Source organism: Balearica regulorum, chromosome 5 (genome assembly GCF_011004875.1).
Source record: "Balearica regulorum gibbericeps isolate bBalReg1 chromosome 5, bBalReg1.pri, whole genome shotgun sequence".
Classification (NCBI taxonomy): Eukaryota; Metazoa; Chordata; class Aves; order Gruiformes; family Gruidae; genus Balearica; species Balearica regulorum.
In genome coordinates, this window is record NC_046188.1 from 60,394,170 (window position 1) to 60,410,885 (window position 16,716).

The 16,716-nt window shown below is 43.2% G+C and overlaps 1 protein-coding gene across 6 annotated transcripts in view; it reads left to right on the plus strand.

Annotated features, from left to right (window-relative positions):
* Window positions 1–16,716, plus strand: part of MICAL2 (microtubule associated monooxygenase, calponin and LIM domain containing 2) — a 132,430-nt gene that overhangs the window by 105,354 nt on the left and 10,360 nt on the right. For all 6 annotated transcript variants that reach the window (XM_075755186.1, XM_075755188.1, XM_075755189.1 and 3 more), the window contains 5 exons: window positions 1,136–1,233; window positions 3,436–4,789; window positions 11,746–11,840; window positions 13,908–14,000; window positions 15,927–16,020. In XM_075755186.1, the coding sequence (XP_075611301.1) occupies window positions 1,136–1,233; window positions 3,436–4,789; window positions 11,746–11,840; window positions 13,908–14,000; window positions 15,927–16,020 (1,734 nt within the window). The remainder of the gene's footprint in view (window positions 1–1,135; window positions 1,234–3,435; window positions 4,790–11,745; window positions 11,841–13,907; window positions 14,001–15,926; window positions 16,021–16,716) is intronic.

Below are 16,716 nucleotides of genomic sequence, written 5' to 3' on the forward strand. Positions count from 1 at the left end.
CCCCCTAGCTCACTTATTCAAGTGATAGTGGGATTTTTTTTAATCCTAATTCTGGTTTTTCACGTTTTCCCATGGCTCAGTTCACTTTGCAGAATATAAATGTCATCCCCTTGTTCCTTAATGAACTCCACTGCATTGTTTTCTTCCGTTCTTGACCAAACGTAACAAATTGTGTCAAGAGTGGGAACGAATATGTGAGACGCTGAGGGAAAGGAAAGTTGGCCTTTGTCCCTGGCTTGCCTTTTCTGAAGTCCATGTGCAGGAACTGTCTTCTCGCTCTGGTGTGTTACTTTTGTCCTTACGCAGCTTTTAATCCCCGTGTAGAACCACCAAGTTTTGCTTTGGGAACCTTCGTGGGTTTCGGAACTAGTAATTGGGTTTGGGAGTTAATAATTCAGCTATAAATATACTTGTCATGTTATAGCTTGACATAGTAATATCTTGGCTCAGGGATACTTTTGTTCTGTCCAAAGATTATTTATTACATAAAATTCCCACAGACGCAAAATTAGAGGGCTCTCCTGGCTCCCTTCAGGTGCAAGTTACCTCCTTACTTTTTCTTCCAGCAGGTCTAAGTCTGTGCTGGTTTTGGTTCAAGGCCATTAGCAGTTATCTACCTTGCCCGATCCTAGGAGAGCCCCCCCGCTCGCTGCCTGCTGGCCTGGCGTGGGAGACCGCAGGATAACTTCTGTCCTTCCTGCCTGTGGGCGGTTGCATTACTCATTTCTTTCTCACTCTGATGGACAACCTTCTCAGAAGTCATCCATTTTCTTCATTTCTCGGAACTACCCAAAGCTTCAAAAGTTGCTGGTTGTTTCAACTGCCTCTGCTTTTAAGGCCTGAAAGCCCTCTAAACAGGGATAGTTTTCCAGAAAGTTTCCTGGAACTCAAAAGCTGCGTCACTACGTCCAGCCAAAAAGTGGAAGCAGTTCAGGTCCACCACTGAAAATGTGAACATGTGTTTGGCACAGCGTGCACACACACGTAAGTGAGGCCATAAACTTCATTACTGTAGGTCAGCTCTTGAGGTACAACTGCATCCAGATGACTGTTTAACTTTCTACTCTTGTTCTTTATTGTAAATTTTAAGACAAAACCAATACAAATGTGATAGTAAAACTTGTGTATTTAACAGGTTTCCCTCTACTGTCCAGCAAGAAACCCGGGCTACACTGGAAGGACAGCTCAGCCAGCTGTCAAAGCAGTTCTGGAGAGGATCACTCCCAAACACAGGTACGAAGGAGAATTGTGCAGAGCAAACAGAGTGTAACTACTCTTGGGGCATGTCTGCTCTTGGCAGGCTGTCTGAGCGTCCTCTGCTCTTTCAAATAGTTTTGGTCCTCACGGTAACCAGCTAAAGTTGGAGTTATGCCTGTGCTATATGTATGGAAGAGACTTTGATGCTCTGACTGGTTTAACCATTCCCAAATCATGTGGCTAAGTCACACTTGCTGTGGGACTCAGACCTTGATCCCACTCAGAGTTAGGCACTAATCTGTTGCATCAGTTAAGGTGGAGGCACCACCACCCTGCCCGTCCATCACAGCATGGGGCTCAGCTGCTGCTGGGATTTCCTTTGTGCCACAGTTTCTGCCCAAAGCGGAGGAAATCCCCCAAACCTCTGTCCCCCGGTGCTCCCGAGCTGGCTGTTGGTCTGCTCGTGTGCTTGTAGGGCTGGACGGAATTGTGTGGCGTGTTGGGCAAGGCCATGTGCCAGCAGCGGTGGGGTGAGAGAGTATCACATCTGCGTGGTTTAAATGCTGCTTGGTCGCTGTGCATCACTGGGCGAAAGGCAAGTGCCAGCACTGGCCTTGGAGAGCGAATCCAGGAGCTGAGGTAAGGGCTCGCATCGTGCCAGCCATAGGAAACCTGGTGTAGGAGGCTGGGGGATTTCAGGCCGTTACAGCCCTTAGACGTAGGTGTGCCCATGTCTCATGTTTACACCTTGCATCTGATGGGCAGAAGACTTCTTTATTTGCAGCAGGCCCTCGGCTCCACACTTCCCACAGCTCAGGAGCATCTTCAGCTTCCTTCAGGACCTAGGATTTCCATAGTATTTTCTGCCTTTTTTTTTTTTTTTTTTTTTTTTTTAAGTCTGAGGAAGGGTGGGCCTGGGCCTGCTGTAAGTGTGGTGCTGCAGCAGGAGTCATGACCGACCGTCCCAAGCAAAGGGCAGCGTGTCCTCTGGACTCGGAGTGGGGACCAGCCCGTGTCCTCTGTGTCCTAGCCTGTTGTCCTCACCCTTGGGTTAAACATGATTAAAATTGCTTGACCTCAGGGTCTGTGTTAGAAAAAAATCAAGTCTTCCACGTCCACGGTGGTAGTTGAAATCCGGTCCAGGACAATAGGGCCAGGAAGGGAACGTCCCAGAGGAGCAGAGCTGCACAATGCTGCCTGGCCGTGCTGCCTGCAAGGAGAGGTGACTCCAGGCAGCTCCCACTTTAAAAGCAGCTCTTAGTGGCATTTTCTTTACTCTAAAGAGAGAGGATTAAGAGGGTGTTTATTTGTTTATTGGTGTTTCTCGTGTTTTTCTATCTGAGATCCTGGCCAATATGAATTTTAGTCATCAAATACTACTGTGAAACAGGGAGTGATCATTATTGCCTTACTTCTGATGCTTCTGGGAAATGAGAAGTCAGACAGATTAATGGCTTCACCCGTGTGAATTTGGGAATCTGGCACATAAGTGGAAGCAGGAATTAAATCTTCTCCCCAGCCGTTATCACATAGCACTGAGGATAAAATGCCTTCCTTTTCAAGAAGGAAAAAACCCTCTAGTTTTGGTCTGCTGGCTAGATAAGGCATTTATCCATGTTACTCTCTCCAGCAGAAGATTTTGGTGGCTAGATTAATGAATTTAAGTCTTCACTAAAGCAAATATAATCATAAGAGAGAACTAATTAAGTTGTTTAGAACTACCATGTTGCATTTTACAATCTTTTCTGGGTCATCTCATTCCTGTGTGCACTATGTAAGCATGCAATTATATAAAAGCAGTTGGAGAGCATAGAGGATGGTCTCTTGTGCTTGCTGGAAACTCTAAGGTGATACAACTGGAATGCACATGGGAGAACAGAGCAGATCTACTTTTGTTTATTTTCCTGTAGGTAGGACTGTTTCTTTCTAAGGAAAGTATTAAAGGTGATTCATAAAGATATGAGAGATTCTTAGCATGAATAACATTATTTTTAGACTATTAAAATTTCCAATAGTATTAGATCTCTACTCCTAGAGAAATATTAGCCCTTTAGGGGAAGAAAGTTTTTATTCTTATTGTATTATCGTTTACATATGTATGTGTGTATATATAAATTAGATATTATGTTTATTAGTAATGTGTTAAGATTAAAATTTATTAAAATATTATATGAAATGAAAGATACACTAAACTGTATTTTTCTACCCCTAAAATATCTTTTTTCATGCACTTCACAGTTGGCTTCTTACAAGAAACCACCAGAAGTTACAAGAGGACATTTCAAACCCTACAGCCCAGTATTTCAAAGAAAAGAAAAAGACAGAGAGATGCCTGAAGACATCTGTCTCTATGTGCCTCATTGTCCTCTTCAGAGCAGCACAAGAGGTTCTTCATGGACCCCTCCTGCGAATGGGACACTGGCTGCTGATTTTTCTGAGCCTGAAGATATAGATAGTAACATTGGGACATACACAGCCCAGAGCTGGAAAGAAAAAACCCAGAAATATATGTCTGAACCAGAAGATTTTAATAGGAATACAAAAGTACTGTCATCTCTGGATTTGAAAGAGAAAGATGGCATAAATACAAGGCACCCAGAAGACAAGCTTGAACAAGGATTAAAGGAGGCAAAAAAGAGGCCGGTGCTTTGTACTCAACAGCGACCCTTGTCGTACGATTCAAACAGGACGAACTTAGGTGGAACCAGTCCAGGGTATCGAAACAAAGGAGCACTGTGGGCTTCAGAGGAGGATGCTGACTGGAGAAAAGATGTGTTCAAACTATCTGTTTGTCCCATGCCTCACTTATTTGCAGATGATGCTCCATCAGCTTTGCCAGTTGACATGAAAGATGCTCTGAGGCGTCCAGATGCAGTTGCCAGGGAGCACGCAGCTGGCCGACCGAAATCACCACTGAGGCTCATAGCCAATGCCATCAAAAGGTCCATTCTGGAGCCTCTAACCTCATCTCCAGAAGGACTAAAGCAGGACTCGGACAGCAAAGTCAAAGCCTCTTCAGAGCAAGCTTTCTTCAGCTTCCCCAGTACTCCTGGCTGTTCCCTAAGCCAAAGGAACAGTAACAGAGCAAATAACACTCAGCCACAGGACCTTAAAGTAGGGGAGTGGGCAGGAGAATATTTAGGAAATGGGAGCCCTTTCTCAAATCCATCTAACTATTCTGTAGGTTCTGAAGAGAGATCTCTAAGGGATTACAGTGAGGAGGTATCCTTCCCAGTCTACAGTCCTCACACCAGGCCTTCCAAGACAACCAGTATACCTCAGAAATCATCTTGCACTAGGATGGAGGATGTCCCAGGACTCCTAGAAAAGTTTAGCTTTAAAGAGACTCCTCTACGGACTCCCATGGATGACATGCATATCCGCAATGAAAAGTACCTCCTTCTTTCATCTCCAGAGCCCAAGAACACCTCCAAGGACAATCTAGATGACTCTGCCCAGAAGGGTAGTCTTGGGTCACTCTTCGATAGACTGAGAAGTAAAGTTCGTGACAGAGAAGGGAATTCCTTTGTGTCATCTCTGCCTTTCATGAAGGACCGTTCTCCAGAAGACAGGCTGTGTTATCCTTCCACAGGTGAGGACTTGAATGGAATTATTTTTTTAATTATTATTAATCATTATTATTACTATTATATTAAGTAATAGCACTTAACATTTAAAAGACCTGTGTGTGATCACGCAAACACATATCTGTTGTATGTTATGTTTAATTTATAGTTACTTTCTACATAGGAAGACTTCATAAATATATTTTTTGGTTAAGGTTCAGGAGTTTCTTCAGTTTAAAGGAGGAGAGCGGATTTGCAAGCAGAGCGCAGCTCGTTGAACTGTTTGCTCTGCTGCTCGCTGCTGTTCCAATGTGTTTGGGCCAGAAAAATGTACTCACCGAGGTGGAAGGAGTGGTGGGACAGAGCGGGATGCTGTGCACAACGGCTGCTGCTGTGACATTGAGCGTGTTGTGGAAGGGGGAGTACAGCGGGCAAGCAGAAGGCCGAGCGCCGAAAACTCCGGCGCAGTGTAGAGTACGTTTGCTGCCCTTTCCATGAGGAGCTCGGAGACTGAGGCAATACAGTGGCAACAGCAAGGAGCTTTGCTCTGTGCATCTGCTTTCTCAGCAGGTGTCTCTTCAGCTCTGTCTGCTGTCGTAGGTGACCGAACTGTAGACATATTTTTGGGAGCTTTGTGGTGTCATTAATATCCCCTTGTTCTTTTATTTGAGAGGAGATAGCACCTTATTGACCTACTCTGACCTATTTGTGAGTCTGTTTGGGCAGTGATTAAAAGGCATCAATTTTCATTTTTGCTTGCAAGAACAAGGTTACTATTAAAATTGCAGATGAGTCTAAGAAATATGGATGTCAGACAAAGAGCAACCTGAGTAATCTGAACATAGGGTCACAAAGACTTAAGTACAGCACAGTTTCAGGTATAAAATATGATGTATGAGAGCTGCACCCACCTGTCTTTCTCCACGATCTATCTTTCCACTAGCCCATTGCAGAAAGTCACAGTTAAATAACTCAAAACCTTATTGATTTTTATTGGCATACCCATTTGTTTCTTATCTTTCTTAAATTGCAACCCAAACTGTAACCCCCAAATTGCTGCTATGCTACAGTACTAAAGTAACGATCTGCATGTAAAATGTGAAGTCACTGAAATGCTCCTAGTGAGCTGCCAGATCCTTTTTGCATCCTTTCTGCTTCAGAAGTACTGCATACTGTGAGAAAGGTATACAGTAGAAATGAGACTTGATCCAAAATTCATTCAAATTGATAGACTAACTCCTGCTCTCGTTCCTGAATTTTTGGGCTGGATTCTTGGAGCATCTTTTATCTAACAGCTCGCAAAACCAGGCATCGCCATTGAGGCAGAGGATGCTAAGGACTGCGCTGAAGCCACAGAGAGTCGCTGGTGGTCACGCTTCTCACGCTGTGGTCTCAAACGGGCTTTGAGTCAGGCTTTGTCTGACTCTATACCTTGTCATCACCCATCAACCAAAGCCAAGCTGACTTGCGCTTAACTAGACGTAATGCAATAATTAGTATGTTGTGTTCCTATTAAAATGGGAAAAGTTCTTGTCAGGTTTGAATAATACTATATTTTAAATATTTTGGAAAAACATGTTGGTTGAATATGTGTTGCGTTCCTCTGCTGTGCAAGCTAAAAGAGGCATTATTAAATTATTATATTTATTGAACATAGGCATTGTAAAGTCTGTTCAGAAGAAAGAAATGCAGCTTTGATGTAGCCATTCGCCCAATAATCTGTCTTTTTCAACACTGCAGCTCCCTGAACTTTTTCAAACATTCATATCTGAGTAAATCAAACTGGTAAAAAGCCAAGTCCTGCTTGGCTCTCTCAAATGGCATTTCTGTCTCACATTGGCACTTGTCTCAGGCCCAGGCTTGGCAAACTTCAGTCATGAACTGATGATGAGCTTTAGCCTACATCACATGTTATTTTTTTATCTCTCTTGAAATTTACCATGGATCTCAGAAAGAAAATCTTTAAAGAAAAAAAATACTCCCAGCACTTTGCAGAAACCAATTTAATGAGGCTCTTTCTCATTCTCCTTTTGGCTCTTTGCAGTAGGGCTTTTCTATCCCATTTGAGGCCAGACAAACTTGTTCTGTGCAAGTACGGCTGCTCTCATGTTATGCCGGTGTTTTCTTCCTCAATGGGCTGTTGGCTTGTGGAGCCGAAGAACGGTGATAAAAGGCCATGGGCTTGATGAGACTGGGCAAGCTCATTGAAGAGAAATCCACTGAGGAGTAACCAAATGCTTAGGAACCACTTCCAATTTAGAAAGCTCCTGAACTGAAAAAACATTTGGAGGCTGGGCGAGTGTCAAGGGGAGGAATCACTGGACTGCCCAGTGTCTACAGCGTTCCTTTAGACATCCACTGCTGGAGACAGACTAGCAGGACCTTCAGTCTCACCCTACGCAACTACTTCTATGTTATGTTGCTCATCTTTTCCTACACACCTTATCTTAGTTACTTCATCTGCAAATACATGTCCAGATGTCTTTCCTATGCTGATGACTTCTGTGTTTCAGACCTAGGTGTCTGTCCAAACTAAAACTGTATTCTGTCCTTCTGTCATCTCCTGCCAAGTGTTCAGCCACCAGCTGAAGCTCAGCATAAGGAAGCAGAGATCTTAATTACTCATCAGCTGGATTGCCTGTCACTCAAACTTACACCTGCAGTTACACCTCCCATATGGGTCATTCCAGTTGCTGATATCCAGACCAGGTCTAAAGGCTTTCTGGCTAACACTTTCTTTCTGTTTTATAAGAGCTGTTCCTCAGGGCCACTTGGAAATTTTGGGCTGTGCGACGATCTGGCTGCACAGACAACCTGTGCGGGACCTAGGACAAATCTTACTGAAGTAATGGGGGTTTGTGCACTGATTTCAGTAAGAGATTGTTTTTTTTAAAAAAGTAGAATCCCATCAAAGTTTGCCTGTAGAATATACAAATGTCCCCAAATAGCCACACTGCAATGTCTAGGTGCAATTCCAGATTTTTGATTTGCTGCACAAATATCTTTGAGGCCTTTGTCCTTTGATTGCTTCTTTGGGTCCTAACCCACAGTTTAAAAAGGAAAGAAACCCAAAACTTGATCAATAAAATCTATCAATCAGATAGCTAACTGATCTCTCCTAAGCCTACTTGCCCTTTTGAAATTAAAAAAAATACCAAAGTGCTATGTTAGTTATAGATAGTAAAAATCATTAATACCACTGAAAACCAATAGTAAACAGAGAGCTAAGCCAGGTTATATGAGAAACTTGCAGTCAGCAGAGTGTTTGTAATGAGATGCAGTAGTGGGTCCAGGGTTTACTTTTGGCTTACGCGCAGACCTGCTGAAGACCAGCCCCCAAAGGTGGTTGGTTATTGGCAGGCATCTGGGACTCGGGAGTTGCTTCTTGATAGTGATGGAGATGTGGGAGGAATATTTCTGTCCCTGATGGAGTAGGAATCATGTGAAAACATCCTTAGATGAGAGTTGTTCTAACTCAGTTTGTGACTGTGTACTGTTTACATGTCTCACTTCATTATGCAGGACTACCAGGTCAGCTGATGAGAAAATTAGACGTGTTATGAACCCACTTTGCTGGTTTCGTGCACTTTTAGATTTAAAAAGGATTGCTGGCAATCTACTGTGAGGTAGAAATCAAGAATAGATTAATAGAGATTTCAGAAGTATTTGTTCATTTCTCCTTTATAATTAAGAACTAAAGCTGTGGTTGACCGTTCCTAGTGATCTGAAGTTGTATTAGCTGTGGAGGAAAAGTTCTATTATAGCACGTTATTCTGGAAGTTAGGGAGACGCTACAGTACTTAAGAAATAGGTAATAAATAACTCCCATTTTGAAGGAATGAGATGGCTGGAAAGAGAAAACCCAAGTCTAGAAGAGTTGAGTTAATATTTGGAAAAACACATATGTTTTTGAGATCTTTTCTGTACCTATTGAGCTTTAAGACTTGGCATATTTGGAGCAGAAAAATTATTATTACCTAACTTTACTATTGTAGTTCTAAGTTTCAAATTTAAATGACCCAGTAAGTGTAAAAGTCCCTAAGTTTTTAACATTTTTTTGTGTTAACTCTTTGTCCAGATCCTCAGAGCTGGCAGCTAAATTCTGCTTATCCCACTCCTTTGGAGATGGGAAAGATTAATGTTCCGTCATCTATAGTAGAACATATAGATGCTGTAATACAGAATAGTGTTGGGTTTGTGATTGTGGGGTGGTAGTGGTGTTGGGTTTTGTTGTTTGGGTGGTGGTTTTTTGGTTTTGTTTTTTTTCAAAAATAGAATAAACTTGTGGTATTTTTCTCTAGCTTTGCATAAAGCAAATTTATTCAGTGAGGTAATTTCTTACTATGCTTGTTATAGTTGTCTTGAAGTTGAAATTAGCTTCTGGGGTACATTTTAGAGCATATTTCTGGCCTCTTCCACAAAGAAATAGCCAAAAATAGTTGAGCAGAGCACCGAGTGGCTGCCCTTTTAATGTTGAAAGAAATGTACTCTCCCACTGTTTCTATATCCCTGAAATGCGGCAGAACCACGCATCTGGGAGCCAAAAACCTATATTCTCACCCCAATTCTGTCACTCTTTGTTTTGTGTTTCTGGGCACCTCCTTGGAGCAACCCATGCTTCAATTATCCACATTATATTAGCAGAGAACATTAGTGCTGTGAAATGTATAAGCAATAAATGTGACAGAGACCATAACTGTAAACGTGCACAGGTAGATTCATCAGATGCCCCATCACTGACTGGTTTCACGTGGTCCTTCATCCTGTAGGCTTCTTGAGTGGACACGATGAAGGATGCTGATGATCACAGTCGGGTGGCTGTTGTCACACAGGGCTGCGGGCACCACATCCCTAGAAAGGCTGAGCTGGTTTGGATCAATCTGAATGGCTTTTCTCTGCAGAGCAAGGTGGCTCTCCAGAGCAGATAGGCATTGGGAGGACTGTGGAGTTTACAAATCTATTCCATCAGCTTCCTTGTGCTCATGAGATGGTCCTTGGGGAAGTCATTGACCCCCTTTCTGTCCCAGGAAGGCGAACAGCCCCCGAGTCACACGGCCAAGGAGGAGACAGGTGCCCTTGTGTTACAGCAAGCTGCTTTTCCTCTAGACCTTGTAATGCTTTTTAAATTATTGATACCACTCCAAGAGAAGGACACGGGGAAGCAGTCACTTATTCCCACAGCTGAGAGAAGAAAGGGAGCGTGTAATTGCTTGTGTTTCCAGCCCTGCCAGGCTGTAAGGTTTTTGCCGCTTGCATATTATGGAATTTGATTCCACCAGCGGCCTGACTGCAGGGCAGTTACTGCAAACTTTTGATTGCACAGTGAAAAGCAAGGTAGGAGAGTTTACTCCGCAAAAGAAACAGTAACTGTGATACCCTCGTGCCTTCCTCCATCTCGTGCACTGGGAAGGGCTTTACAGCCGAGTGTCCCTGCCAGGGGCAGAGCTGGGTTTGCACTCTCGTCCGCAGAGCGTGGGGCAGTGTGTGGCACCGGTGTGACCCCAGCAATTGAGAGCCACGGGACAGTCCCCGGCAGGTCAGCGAGCAGGAGCTGTGTCCCCACTCCAAGTGTGGTGAGGCAGAGAGGTGTGGGGTGGCAGCCTGGGCGATTCCAGAGCACAGGATTCACCTGGAAGCTGGAGACCCACCTGGCATTTTGGGCAGAGCTCTTGCTGCCCAAGGACCTGTCCTGCAAAACCCAGGTCTGCTCCACCGGACCCTCTGAGCCTGCAGCTTCACTGACACAAGGACCGGGTGCTTCTAAAATTGCGATTGCGGAGAAAAATCAGAATTTCTGCCTCAAATGACTTGGATTTGTTTTCATTGCTTTACCACCTGGGATGAATGTGTTTCATGGACCCTGATTTTAAATTAGGTTTTGAGACAGAAGACCTACTTCAGGACTGGGATCCAGGACAAGGCACAGAAGAAACATTTACACTGGGAGAATGGGAAGTGATTTTAATGTGAATACAACTTGCACGTAGAAAGCCAACTGTTACCTCGCAGATACAAAGAAAAACGGCACTGTTAGCTTTAAATAACGTACGTTTCCAAGATGTTGCCCAGCTGTTAATCATTAACCCTATAGCAGGTTGAAGGGTAGAGACAGATGTTCCAAAAGCGGTTTTATTTTCTGAAATAAAGAAAATGAAGCTATGAATTAGACAAATTAAAAAGAAATTCAAATATTTACACCCAGTTGAAACAAGATGCTGGAAAAACAGGCATGATAAAATTGCTGCAATTAAATGTAATTTAATTTATAATTCTGAAAGCATGCTTCTTCCAAAGGCAGCCTGTGAGTTTTCCTTATGGAGTGCATTGTTGTGATGTATGGATTTTCCTGACTTATTATGGCATTTTAATCAACAGTTCAATGATGTGATAATATTCCTAAAGCAGAAAAATAAGTGACGTTTGTTTAGACATAATTAATGAAATATTTATGTTGCATGAGGCTGTGTGATAAAGCCTTGTTCTCTTAGTCCATTTGCTTCTGATTACATTTGTGATTTTTTTATATGACCAGACATTCTGACGCCAACTATTTTACACTGAGCAGATGTCATGTAGTAAAAATGGGTGCCAGATGCTACAAGCCACATAAGGGTAATTTGTTTAAGAGCTGGCTCAGACTTTTTGCATTCAATTACACTGTATAGTAAGCCTTATACAATCATTTGGGTAATATGGCTAACTTCAGATATACATTTTAATGAATGTTGAGTGCGTTCAGAATAGCATGCTACATGCGGGGTGCTCAAGGAATTAATTTATTTGTACGTCATACCTGGAAAAAAAAAATCAAATATACCCAGACAGAGTTTTTTCACAGGGATCAAAAATTTAATTAATGCTGTCAGCCAAATTTCCAAATTGCTTTAGGTGCTGCTGATTAGAACTCAGGGCAGGTGCAAAGTGTCTGTTTAAGTTAAAGAACAGTATTTTTTTGCTTCACTACTTTGTTCCTGCATTTTAGGATGTGAACGCCTACCTGTCAGAAAACAAGCTACCGAGTATTTTACGTCTTCCTCCGATGATGAATTTCAATCCCAGCCTTCGTTAACACACAAGGTAACTTTGACTTGGAAACAGAAAGATATTTCCTCAGTTGGACTGCATTTAAGATTTATCATATGACTTTGATCTAAAACACACCATAGTCTCTCAAAGTGGGGATGGGAATGCTTTATCAGTGGAGTTTGTGTCATGGGGAGAAACATGAATTTTAAAACTCTTACAGACAGAAGAAAATCAAAATTTCTGTTTCCTCTTTGGATCTTTAATTCCCCCAGGTTACACCAGCGTTGACAGAGAAGGTCTTAATTTGACAAGCAGACATGTTTCACTGAAACCACTTTGAAGCTCCATTCTTAAGTGGCCTTAATATGTAGCCCAACAAGCAAACTATTGAAAAAATTAAACCAAACAGATGTAGGTTTCCCTTGGGGAAATACAACTTCATTTGAGAGGCGCTACAGGCAGATTGCATGGAAAACGCTGTGTTTATCCTAATCAACATGGCTGCATGAGCCACAAAGTTGTGCCCAGACCCTGTACACCAAAAGCCACGGGGGTCTCTGAGCCCTAACGCAGTTCCTGTGCCTTGCAGGAGTCATGGGGTTAAAGCACCAGTGAACTCTTGATACCCAGCTCTGATTTGAAGAAACAGAGCTTTTATTGCCTGCATAGCTCATCAGAAATGTGTTTACCTCTTTCCTGTGGAAGGAATATCAGTAAGTGGAATTAATAGTATGAGGTGGCCTTTTGATTTGTTGCCTTTGCGGGGGTACAGAAAGCAAAGCAAGAGGCTGCCCAGTACACTGAAAAAACAGCCGAGCTGAAAGCTAAGTGGGACTTTGGATGGAAACCCAGTTGCAAAGCTCCAGAGGAACTGAAGTGCCACGAGGCAGAAATGCAGCAATGTGTGGTGGCACGTCCCACCGGTGTCTGTGTCAGGATGCACTGAGATGTCAGAATTCATCGTTCACCTTTCCTATTACAGGAAAGACAATCTATAGTAAGATAATGTTATGATGAAATAAATAAAGTTTAAACAAAATTGAGAAAAAATGGGAGATGTGGGAGAGAACTGTAGAGGAGCGACTCCCAGCAGGTCAGGCAGCCGCAGGAGCAGGCAGCACTGCTGGGGCAGCTGCCAGAAATGGGGTGAATGAGCAGCTGTTGCACACGGGCATTAGCAATGACTCAGTTTTGATGCACATTCTGTGCTCGGCTTGTTTCTCTCAGCTATCTCCTAGCACCTCTTTTCATGCCAGCTCTGGCTGCTATTTTGCCAGTACCACCATTTTTCTCTGGCAAAACTCGGTGGGAAAAAATTTAGCTGCTTCTTGCCTTGTTAGTTTTCTAATTGTCTTGTCTACGGTGCTCATATATTCTGTCTCCTCTGAAATGGGAAAGCCACAGCCTTGAAGCCCTTCCAGATAGCTTGGGTCAAGAGCAAGACGGAGCAAGCGCAGGCGATGCCCTCGGGCAGCCCTGCCTGTGCTGCCCCACTTTCCGGCAGCAGCGACAGGTGCCCCAGGGCAAGGCAAAACACCTCTGTAAGGCAGCAGAGAAACAGCACTGGGAAGGTTTCGCAGGGTTTCAGGTAATGCCCTGTGATGGCTGTTTCTTTTGGATACATCTCTCTTACCGTGTTACAAGCGATCCAAAGTGAATTTTACTGCTTAGCAGCTACAGCAATAGAAACGGGTTGAGTTTCCTTAAACTGGTGGTTCCCACCCCCTGTGCCTGGCTTCTTCCCTGATCATGGGGATGTCTGCAGAAGCCATGTATAGTGGTATGTTGTATATAGTCAACTTTGTGATTCAGACATTTTTTTATTGATAGACACAATTCACACTCTCTTAGGATTGCAGTAAGAGCCTGTAATCATTTACAGTCAATGTAGACAAATATATGAAAATACTCCCACGTGAATATTTTCATTTCGGTAAGGGTTGCCCCAAGCATCCTGCAGTAGCTCACCCCGCTTTGAGCAGGGAGTTGGGTTAGACGGTCTCCAGAGGTGTCTCCCCAATCTCAACGACTCTCTGATTCTGCGGAAGGTTTGAGAAAACCTGTAATGGCATACTTATGCTTTGATTGCATTTCTCTCTCTCTCTCTCTCTTTTGTAGGCAAAAAGGACTCTCAGAAGGAGAAGGAAGCTCGAGAAGGAGACAAAGCAATTAATTAAACAAGAGGAGCTGAAGAGGCTTCACAAAGCACAGGTGAAAACATAGCTCACAGATGTCCCATTTGTCTCCCAAGAGTGACTAGCGAGGCCGGGGGGTACCCAGTGTGGGCTCTGCACCTCCCTGCGCTGTGGCCCGCTGCCTTCTGTGTTGAAAACCCCCAAAACATCCAGAGCAGGAAGATGTATGTGGCAGGGCCTTGCATCTCTATATGTGACAACTCCACGTGTGCCCCAGGAGATCATCACAATTTCGTAATTGTGTATGAAGAACAAGAGAGAATAGTGACTGGCAAAAAGAGAAGACGACACTGAAGAGGGAAAGAGATAGAAAGGGGAAATCATATCAGCCCCTGAGAATGAAAGAAACTCAGCTGTTACCCCTACGTACTACAGGGGGGTACAAAAACGCAGTGATGGGTTTTGTTCTCTCTCTGCCATAACAGTGAAAGTCAACCGTTTTCTTTCTTAATGATGGAAAGTCACTTCACTTTATACAGGTCCAGCTCTTTGGAAAATGCTGGAAGAGTTCTGGACTCTGCTCATCTTTTGTTGTTTCCAATTACAGTTCAAAGATTTGGGAAGGCACTTCTGCATGGCTTGATCTCAGACTGTGTTCTCTCAGGTGTCAGAATTTTCAGGTTTATCTCTTTGGCTTACACATCTCTAGGCATACACACACGCACAGATTAATGGCTTATTCTGCCATTAGCATTTTTGTGTGTGTGTCTGTACTGTAGCATAGGGCAGAGAAACGTGAGCTAGATTTAATCTCATTAATTCAGGTTATAATGGTAATCAAGATATGGTAGTGGGGAGAGCAGGCTTTTTGAAGGCAGAGTTCTCCATCATCTTCTGTTGTATTACTACAGCAGGTGGGTGGTTTTGGATGGAGCTTCCGCTTAGTATTTCTGTACCAATACTAAATTCAAAAAAGAAAATTAATAAGTTGTTTTTCAGATGTGAATCTGAAATCTCTGTTTTTGTAGACATCACTGCTTTTGCAAAATGTATAACTGAAAAGGAGAGAAATTTTGTGTTTGAACCAGACAGTGGATTTTAGAAAATGCTGGTATCTAGCTGTTACTATAAAATCCATGACAGGGAAAAAAACCCATGGGAAAGAAGAACAGTACCTTATTTAATCCAAAGTAAGAGCAACAATGTTATAGTTTTTATCTGAGAATTGTAAAGTATCTCAAGGTAAAAGTAGATGTGTACGTGCCTTCTTTTCTTTTACTGCTCTGTCAAACTAACCCAGTCCAAACTTTTTTAACCATCTTTCATGTTTGTTAGGCTGTTCCTGAGGGCTTGGCTTGGTAAGCCCTCACATAGCCTGAAATGGGAACTGCTGAGCATCTCTCTTTGACAATTCAACCTGTTAAGGTGTTGCATGCCTATTATCCACAAGGAACCTCTGAAATTCCCATTGAAAAGGGGATGGACCAGTGAATGTACAAGTCCTTCCTGAAGTGCCACTGAATTATCACTTCTTAGCTGTTAGACCCTTTCCTCCCTGCGTCAAAAGCTTGTAAACTATAAAAGCAAAACAAACAACAAAACCCCTTGGACAACAAAATAGCTAGTAAAGCTTTCTACCTGTAAACCTTCAATATTTACATGAGCTTTATTCATGTAGCATCTCAGAATATGTACCTCTGAATGTGTAAGGTATTGACTTTTCACACCCTGTAGGACACAGAAGCATTATGGTCTCTGTTTTACAGCGGGAGAGCTAAGGTTCAGAAAAACTGAGGTTCTTTTAGTACCTACGATACGTACCCACATAAAAATGTGGATAGATACTTAGTGGAATTATTAAATTGCTTATGCGCCTAATACGCTTTTGCACATCCCGTGACTCCTCGAGACCTTTTCAAGCTGTTTCTCAAACCACCATCTTTTGTCTCTGAATTTTTAAGCTATGTTTGTAGCTTTTATATCACAATATACAATCTTGCAGGCAATCCAGCGCCAACTGGAAGAATTGGAGGAAAGACAAAAAGCTCTGGAGATTTTTGGTGTCAAACTGGAGAGAGAACTAAGAGGAGAATCAGGTAAATGAAGCAGTGTTTGTTTGTTTGGTGATTATTTATTTTTTTTTTAATCTTTTTCAAAGCGGAGGGGTTTTAATGATGGTCATAGAAGTAGAGTTCGGTGCAAAATCTGAAACGAAACGAGAAAAATCATTGTCTACCCTTTTCCTCAAACTGTTAGCTCAAGCACTTTTTAGGCTGAATGCTATTAATTCTCTATTGGTTAGCAGATTTGGAATTATTTGCCTTGCTATTGAACCTGAATCTACATTTCCGCCCCCCTCCCCCCCATTTTTAAAAATCCCATCCTGAGCTTCATTTTGTCTTCTGGAGGGAACCAGCGAGGTTTCCAGGAGCTGTATCTCAGTTACCAAGCCAGCAGCAGCCCGTGCCTAGTAACAGAGTCCTTAATGACTTCTCCCAGAGTGTGAAATGCCATTAATACAATTAGAGCCAGTGGCCATGCTATAGCAACAGCAGCATGCAGGCACGGAGACCCGAACCGCACAGCTTTCCCCCAGACAGGTGGAAGATAACGGGGATGTTGTCCTGGCCCCGGTCGGTGGCGAGGTGTTCACTCACCCGAATGAGCAGTCCCAAGCACCCAGGACTGCGGTGTCCTCCCACCAGCCCAGCCTTACCAGTGCTCCCCAGCGTGCGTGGGGTGAAGCTGGGGAGACCTCCCACATATGAACGGGAATCCGGGGGCTCTTGCCA